The 9,496-nt window shown below is 42.6% G+C and overlaps 1 protein-coding gene across 1 annotated transcript; it reads right to left on the reverse strand.

The window, feature by feature from the left end:
- Positions 1-271: 271 nt before the first annotated feature.
- On the reverse strand, positions 272-2,361 carry LOC119292347. The gene is made up of 2 exons (XM_037571194.1): positions 2,296-2,361; positions 272-1,044 (listed from the first exon to the last, which is right to left on the reverse strand). The coding sequence occupies exon 2, from the start codon at positions 1,020-1,022 to the stop codon at positions 429-431; it is 594 nt and encodes a 197-aa protein (XP_037427091.1). The 5' UTR covers positions 1,023-1,044; positions 2,296-2,361; the 3' UTR covers positions 272-428.
- Between the last annotated feature and the right edge of the window lie 7,135 nt (positions 2,362-9,496).

Genomic DNA, 9,496 nt, shown 5'->3' on the forward strand with positions numbered 1-9,496 from the left:
CTCCGTTCCGAAATAATTGTCTTTCTAGGCATCTCAAATGTACTCAACACCGAAATAATTGTCTTTCTAGGCATTTCAAATGTACTCAACATACGGATGTATGTAGACATATTTTAAAGTGTAGATTCACTCATTTTGCTCTGTATGTAGTCACTTATTAAAATCTCTAGAAAGACAAATATTTAAGAACGGAGGGAGTATATTCTTTTGGCATATATTCCCCAAAAAGAGCGAATACCTCCATGTGACTGTACCTACTAGCACAGAATGAGAAAACACTACCCAAAATACATAAAATTTAAAATCCATTAATAACACATCCAAACATAAAGGAGGTTACAAGAAATACATCGCAACATTCGATTCTAAACTGTTTGCCACGCCCCTAAGAAATACTCATCACAACAGTCTCGAGCTGGCTGATAAGTCTACTCATCAGAAGACTCATCAGAAGACTCATCAGAATCATCGAAATGAACCGGGGTGTTCAACACCTCGGTGACCAGCTGGACCAGCAACCGGACACGCTCCTGAAGCCCGACAATGTTGCATTCACGCTCCTGAAGCAACCGGACAGCAATATACTTTAGCATTTTGCTCAGCCTTTTGACTTTGGCTGAGACCAGATGATCCTCGCAAAGCAATACGCCCAAGTCTTCCTTAAAGCACTTCCTCAAATGTAAGAGCGCAACAGCTGAGTTCTTCATGAGTAGGAGGGCTTCCAGGGCGCCCCTTTCCAGCTTAGCCTCCTGAAGCTTGAGCTGGGGTAACACATCATGCTCGAGCTTTTGGATTTCCAGCGACAAGCCTGCCACGTCCGAGAGGATTTCCAGCTGCGGGCATACCCAAATCCACGACTCCTTGATCAGCGGGCGGAGGAGCGCATACGACTCCCACGCTATGCGCACCGACTCCAGAGAGACAAGACTCACAAGCATGGACTTATTGGAGAGGCCCAGCTCATCGGAGCGGGCCTGCAGGTCTTGGATTTGGGCATGGGAGCGGATTTTGTAGAGCATCATTTCCTTTTGGCGGCGAAGAAGACTGCAGCAGCAGAAACAGACAGCACAAACAGAGGAGGATTTAATGTCAGGAAGAGACCATACAGCACCAAGCTTCTACCAAGCCAAACAGAGGAGAATAGTTATTAATATGAAGTGAAAGCAATCCAGCCATGTATTTATACAGATAGGCAACTAAACAAAATGAATGAATACCCAAAACAGAAAAATAATTAACAGAGGGGGGAATATAATATAATTTGGTTCAAAGTAGATAGAGATGCCATCATTCATTTGTATTATTGTGAGCAAGAAAATTGCATCTATCTCCAGAATTAATGCCTCACCATCTCAAAGGAAACAATAAACTAAACAGCAGGGAAATAAAAAAAATTGCATCCCATGTGCAAGGGCATAGTGAGCACAGAAAACCAAACCAGCATTTACAAACGATAATAAATAAACCCAAACGATAACCAAATACCTATCCAAACAAGAGAGCTGGAAAGCAGCACATATGACTACAACATTAATCAGCAGCTGCAGGTTAAGTGCTGCCAGTGCATAGATATTTTAGGATCCCAAATATTAATTGTTACCTATCCAAACAGAGCAAGAAGATGAATATGCAACAAAAAATCTAGTACGCTCCAACACAGTTGATAAAACAAAAAATTAAAACATTCTGGCAGGCATAAACTGAAATCGAACAACATAGCATGAATTCCATCCAAATTAATATTCGTTTTCTAGCTTTGATCTTGTTGTTTTTCGTCCTAATTCGAAATTTCCCCACCAAATTTTTTTTGTGATTTGTTGGCATGATGAAGTTTGTTTATTTTGATCCATGGATTTGCTTGGTTTCCCCAAGTTTCCCCATCTTTCGTCCACAAAATCCCTCGGATTTTGCCCCCGAAATCAATCATCAATTTCCGCCCAAAATCGCGACAGGCACAGTTGAAGAATTCATGAGAAACCAAAATCTGACCACAACCAACCAAGCAAACCCTAACTAAAACGTCAGATTGATTCCTTGTTACGGATAATCAATCGAACCCTAGCTAGGTGGTGTTACCCTAATACAAAACCTAACTAATCAAATCCTATCCTAGCCGAGGTTCCTCATACGAATAGGATACAGACGGCGCTGGATCCGACACCTATGAACCCGCGCCGCGCCGCGCCTACCAACCACAATCGGAACGGAACGAGCAACTCCGGATGCGCGCTGGCTGGATCCGAGACCTACGAACCAGCGCCTACCAACCAATCCAGAGGAACTACAAGTGCTCACCTCGGGCGGGCGAGAGGAGGATGTGAGATTGGGTCGACAGGGTGTTGCGGGGAACGGCGGCGAGGCGATGGAGTGCGGGGGTAAAAGCACAGCTTTTATAGGAGAGAGGGCAAGAGGGGTTCGGGCCCGTTTAACCCAGGCCGGGCCGGCCCATTTGGCCAGGCCTCGCATTCTCTGATTTTTACCAATTTATTAATAGTAGCATCTGCTCAAAAAAAAAATTTATTAATAGTAGCAAAAATGCCCGTGAGTGCAAGTATTGGACATATAGTTTATTGCATGGTCACTTATAATCGTATCATGATATTTATTTATTTAACTAACACATCATGTTTTTTTCAATTTGTCTTCAAATCACCCGTGTGATTTACATATATTATCCACTAATGCATCATGTGTTTCATCAGTTTATCTTGTGATTTAACCCTGCATGACACGCTCATTCAACTTTGGACCAAATATTTCTTTCTTTTAATAAAAACTGAGACATCCCTCGATTTTTTTGAAATTAAAAAAGAACAAAAAAAAACTATTCTAGACCTAGCTAGAGTACCAAACCTAAAATAAAACAAGAAAACTTGCGACATATACACACAAACAGAAAAAAAAAACATTCAAGGATATTGGCTTATGGGTCCACTGAGATTGTAAATTGTTTATACTTCCCTAGATAGTAAATACTCAAACACAGGCTTTGTCACACACATTCTCAACCACAGGATTAACAACTCTAGAAGCTTCAGATGGGCCCTACGTGTCATAAGGCCCAGTTCCATAAAGTTGAGTCCGACTTTCATTATTAGAAAAAAAAATGAAAACTACATCTTTATCCTTTCACCTAAACTGCTCCAGCAGACTTTCCATCTCTAGCGCCGCTCATCCGTCGTGCAATCTTCGCCCATCGTTGGCGCTGGCTTGGATCCCTGCTGTCTCCCAACCTACCAACCGGGGCACAGGATCACCAAGGCCACTTTCATAGATCAGCTTCGTCGCACGGACATCCGAGCTCCCGTTCGCACCGCAAGAGCTAATACAAGGCTCCTGTGGTGGCAAAAACTGAAGACCGTTTGGTTAGAGCAAATGTGAACTCGTAGCTTCGTTAAGAATGAAGACTGTTTGAATGCAAATTGCTCTTTAAAAACTATTTTGTTAAATAATTCTCATGTAAATAACTATTTTACAAAGATAAACCAACTATTTTTAAAATAAAAACATTGCAAAACCAAATTAAATCATTACTGTCTCATGATTTCTCTCTTACACGCTCGTGAGTCGGAGATGGCCAAGCATCACATCCAGCACTCCAGCATGTACCCGCTGCTACCCCGAGCGATGCCGATGCGGTTCGAAGCTTTTGACCCTCGTTGGTGTTTCATCGAACACGGTGCAAGCGGACATGAGGTCACCACCACCGACGCATGCATCGAGACAGTTGAGGAAGCATGAGTTAAATTATCCTACTCATGATCTGGAGCTAGCAGCTGCGGTACATGCATTGAAGATCTGGAGACACTATCTGATTGGTCACAAGAGTGATATCTACACCGATCATAAGAGCTTGAAGTATATATTCACTCAGACATGTTTGAATTTAAGACAACTTCGCGGGCTAGAGTTAATCAAGGATTATGAACCGGAGGTACATTATCATCCAGGTAAGGCGAATGTTGTAGCTGATGCTCTTAGTAGGAAGAAATATGACAACAATCGTAAGTTGAGACCAGAGGCAGAAGAGTTGTATGCGGAGTTGCAACATCTGAATCTTGGTATTGTTGCTAGTGCTATGGAGATAAAAGTGATTCCTACGTTGGAGCAAGAAATACGTAAGGGTTGGCTAGAAGATGAAAAGCTAAAGGAGATAGCTGAGAATGTGGTGATTGGTAAAGCACCTGGCTTCATAATAGATGAGAATGGAACCTTATGTTTTGTAAAAAGGATATGTGTGCCTGAGGTGAAAGCCATTCATGATACAATTTTGCGTGAAGCACATGAGTCGGCCTATTCTATCCATCCTGGAAGTACTAAGATGTATCTAAATCTTAAGGAGAATTACTGCTGGTATGGATTGAAAAGAGATGTGGCTGAGTATGTAGCTATATGTGACACTTGTCAGAGGGTAAAGACTGAGCATCAGAGACCCGCTAGTTTGTTGCAACCAATGAAGATTCCTGGGTGGAAATGGGAAGAAGTCGGAATGGACTTTATAGTGGGATTACCACACACTCAACAAGGTTATGATTCTATATGGGTAATAGTGGATCGTCTCACTAAAGTCGCTCACTTTTTGCCTGTCAAGACTACTTATAGCGGGGCAAGATTGGCAGAGCTATACATGGAAAGAATAGTATGTCAGCATGGAGTTCCTAAGAAGATTGTGTCTGATAGAGGTACGCAGTTCACGTCCATCTTTTGGCAGAAAGTGCATAAATCTTTGGGAACGAAGTTGAATTTCAGTACAACATATCATGCTCAGACTGATGGACAGACAGAAAGGCTCAATCAGATTCTTGAAGATATGTTGAGAGCTTGTGCATTGCAGTATGGTACTAGTTGGGATAAAAGTTTACCGTATGCGGAGTTCTCTTACAACCATTGTTGAGGAAATCGTTAACTGGTAACTGCTCGATTGGCTGGCCAGTTTTCCGTTTCGACAATTTTTTAAAATCACAAAATTCCAAAGGGAAAATAGAGTTTTTGGGCGTTTTGGACGTTTTTTAGACGTTTTTAGCGTTTAGTGCTAGGGTTTAGATTTCAGAGTTTGGGGTTAGGTTTTATGGTTTAAACCCTTAGTTTTTACTATTTAGCATAGAGATTCCGATGTTTTAAGTCCCGGGTTTAGGGTTTAGGACAATTTTTGAAATGACAAAATTGTAAAAGGAAAAAAAGATATGCTCTAATTTATGTTTTTTTGAATTTTGGTTAAATCTTGTCAAACCGGTCAAACAACTGATTCAAGAAATATAGAGTGTTACTAAATAATTACGTAATAATATTAGTGTTACTAAATAAGTATCTCAGTTTTTTTGAATTTTGGTCAAATCTGGTCAAACTTTGGTCAAACTATGGTCAAACTACTTATTCAAGAAATATTAGTGTTACTACTTAATTATTCAAAGAATATTAGTGTTACTAAATAATTATTTCAATTTTTTGAATTTTGGTCAAATCTGGTCAAACTATGGTCAAACTATGGTCAAACTATGGTCAAACTTATTCAAGAAATATTAGCGTTACTAAATAATTACTATTTTTTTAGAATAATAGTTTCAAACTCAAACGGTGAAATGTGTGACTTCATGCTCAAGCTAAACTCCTGAGGGTTAATAGGATTGACATCTTACTATTGTCAGGAAAACAACAAGTGCAGACTCGGAAACGAAGGAGAATAGAACCTGAAAGTTAAGCGTGCTCGGGCTGGAGTAGTGAGAGGGATGGATGACCGGTCGAGAAGTTAGTGAAGGAAATATGCCCTAGGGGCAATAATAAAGTTATTATTTATTTCCTCATATCATGATAAATGTTTATTATTCATGCTACAATTGTATTAACCAGAAACATGATACATGTGTGAATACATAGACAAAACTATAGTCACTAGTATGCCTCTACTTGACTAGCTCATTAATCAAAGATGGTTATGTTTCCTGACCATAGACATGTGTTGTCATTTGATTAGTGGGATCACATCATTAGGAGAATGATGTGATTGACATGACCCATTTTGTTAGCCTAGCACTTGATCCTTTAATATACTGCTATTGCTTTCTTCATGACTTATACAAAGTTCCTGCAACTATGAGATTGTGCAACTCCCGTTTACCGGAAGAACACTTTGTGTGCTACCAAACGTCACAACGTAACTGAGTGATTATAAAGGTGCTCTACAGGTGTTTCCGAAGGTACATGTTGGGTTGGCATAATTCAAGATTAGGATTTGTCACTCCGATTGTCGGAGAGGTATCTCTGGGCCCTCTCGGTAATACTCATCACCTAAGCCTTGCAAGCATGTAACTAATGAGTTAGTTATGAGATGACGTATTACGGAACGAGTAAAGAGACTTGCCGGTAACGAGATTGAACTAGGTATTGGATACCGACGATCAAATCTCGGGCAAGTAACATACCAATGACAAAGGGAACAAAGTATGTTGTTATGCGGTTTGACCGATAAAGATCTTCGTAGAATATGTAGGAACCAATATGGGCATCCAGGTCACGCTATTGGTTATCGACCGAGAATGGTTTTAGGTCATGTCTACATAGTTCTCGAACCCGTAGGGTCCGCACGCTAAACGTTTTCGATGACAGTTTTATTATGAGTTTATAAGTTTTGATGTACCGAAGTTTGTTCGGAGTCCCGGATGTGATCACGGACATGACGAGGAGTCTCGAAATGGTCGAGACATAAAGATCGATATATTGGAAGCCTATATTTGGACATCGGAATGGTTCCGGGTGAAAACGACATTTTACCGGAGTACCGGGAGGTTACCGGAACCCCCCGGGAGGTTAATGGGCCTACATGGGCCAAGAGGGAGAAGAGGAAGGAGCAAGGAGGGGGCCGCGCGCCCCTCCCCCTCCTAGTCCGAATAGGACAAGGGAAAGGGGGCGGCGCCCCCCCTTTTCCTTCTCCTCCTCCCCTCTTTCCTCCTTCTCTCCTACTCCAACTTGGAAAAGGGGAGTCCTACTCCCGGTGGGAGTAGGACTCCCCCGGGAGTAGGACTCCCCCCCTTGGCGCGCCCCCTAGGCCGGCGGCCTCCTCCCCCCTGGCTCCTTTATATACGGGGGCGGGGGGCACCCCATAGACACACAAGTTGATCTACGGATCGTTCCTTAGCCGTGTGCGGTGCCCCCTTCCACCATATTCCACCTCGGTCATATCGTCGCGAAGCTTAGGCGAAGCCCTGCGCCGGTAGAACATCAAGATCGTCACCACGCCGTCGTGCTGACGGAACTCTCCCTCGACACTCGGTTGGATCGGAGTTCGAGGGACGTCATCGAGCTGAACGTGTGCTGAACTCGGAGGCTCCGTACGTTCGGTGCTTGGATCGGTCGAATCGTGAAGACGTACGACTACATCAATCGCGTTGTGCTAACGCTTCCGCTTACGGTCTACGAGGGTACGTGGACATACACTCTCCCCTCTCGTTGCTATGCCATCACCATGATCTTGCGTGTGCGTAGGAATTTTTTTTGAAATTACTACGTTCCCCAACAGTGGTATCAAAGCCTAGGTTTTATGCGTTGATGTTATATGCACGAGTAGAACACAAGTGAGTTGTGGACGATATAAGTCATACTGCCTACCAGCATGTCATACTTTGGTTCAGCGGTATTGTGAGATGAAGCGGCCCGGACCGACATTACGCGTACGCTTACGCGAGACTGGTTTCACCGTTACGAGCACTCGTGCTTAAAGGTGACTGGCGGGTGTCTGTCTCTCTCACTTTAGCTGAATCGAGTGTGGCTACGCCCGGTCCTTGCGAAGGTTAAAACGGAGTCTATTTGACAAACTATCGTTGTGGTTTTGATGCGTAGGTAAGAAAGGTTCTTGCTAAGCCCGTAGCAGCCACGTAAAATTTGCAACAACAAAGTAGAGGACGTCTAACTTGTTTTTGCAGGGCATGTTGTGATGTGATATGGTCAAGACGTGATGCTATATTTTATTGTATGAGATGATCATGTTTTGTAACCGAAGTTATCGGCAACTGGCAGGAGCCATATGGTTGTCGCTTTATTGTATGAAATGCAAACGCCCTGTAATTGCTTTACTTTATCACTAAGCGGTAGCGATAGTCGTAGAAGCAATAGATGGCGTAAACAACAACGATGCTACGATGGAGATCAAGATGTCGCGCCGGTGACGATGGTGATCACGACGGTGCTTCGGAGATGGAGATCACAAGCACAAGATGATGATGGTCATATCATATCACTTATATTGATTGCATGTGATGTTTATCCTTTATGCATCTTATCTTGATTTGATTGACGGTAGCATTTTAAGATGATCTCTCACTAAAATTATCAAGTAGTGTTCTCCCTGAGTATGCACCGTTGCCAAAGTTCGTCGTGCCGAGACACCATGTGATGATCGGGTGTGATAAGCTCTACGTCCATCTACAACGGGTGCAAGCCAGTTTTGCACACGCAGAATACTCAGGTTAAACTTGACGAGCCTAGCATATGCAGATATGGCCTCGGAACACGGAGACCGAAAGGTCGATCATGAATCATATAGTAGATATGATCAACATAATGATGTTCACCATTGAAAACTACTCCATATCACGTGATGATCGGTTATGGTTTAGTTGATTTGGATCACGTGATCACTTAGATGACTAGAGAGATGTCTGTCTAAGTGGGAGTTCTTAAGTAATATGATTAATTGAACTTAAATTTATCATGAACTTAGTACCTGATATTATCTTGCTTGTCTATGTTTGTTTGTAGATAGATGGCTCGTGCTGTTGTTCCGTTGAATTTTAATGCGTTCCTCGAGAAAGCAAAGTTGAAAAATGATGGTAGCAATTACACGGACTGGGTCCGTAACCTAAGGATTATCCTCATTGCTGCACAGAAGAGTTACATCCTGGAAGCACCGCTGGGTGCCAGGCCTGCTGCTGATGCAACTGACGACGTTAAGAACGTCTGGCAGAGCAAAGCTGATGACTACTCTATAGTTCAGTGTGCCATGCTTTACGGCTTAGAACCGGGTCTTCAACGACGTTTTGAACGTCATGGAGCATATGAGATGTTCCAGGAGTTGAAGTTAATATTTCAAGCAAATGCCCGGATTGAGAGATATGAAGTCTCCAATAAGTTCTATAGCTGCAAGATGGAGGAGAATAGTTCTGTCAGTGAACATATACTCAGAATGTCTGGGTATAACAATCACTTGATTCAACTGGGAGTTAATCTTCCTGATGATAGTGTCATTGACAGAATTCTTCAATCACTGCCACCAAGCTACAAGAGCTTCGTGATGAACTATAATATGCAAGGGATGAACAAGACTATTCCCGAGCTCTTCGCGATGCTGAAGCCGCGGAGGTAGAAATCAAGAAGGAGCATCAAGTGTTGATGGTCAACAAGACCACTAGTTTCAAGAAGAAGGGCAAAGGGAAGAAGAAGGGGAACTTCAAAAAGAACGGCAAGCAAGTTGCTGCTCAAGAGAAGAAACCCAAGTCTGGACCTA

The sequence above is a fragment of the Triticum dicoccoides genome, chromosome 4B (assembly GCF_002162155.2).
Source record: "Triticum dicoccoides isolate Atlit2015 ecotype Zavitan chromosome 4B, WEW_v2.0, whole genome shotgun sequence".
NCBI classification, from domain to species: Eukaryota; Viridiplantae; Streptophyta; class Magnoliopsida; order Poales; family Poaceae; genus Triticum; species Triticum dicoccoides.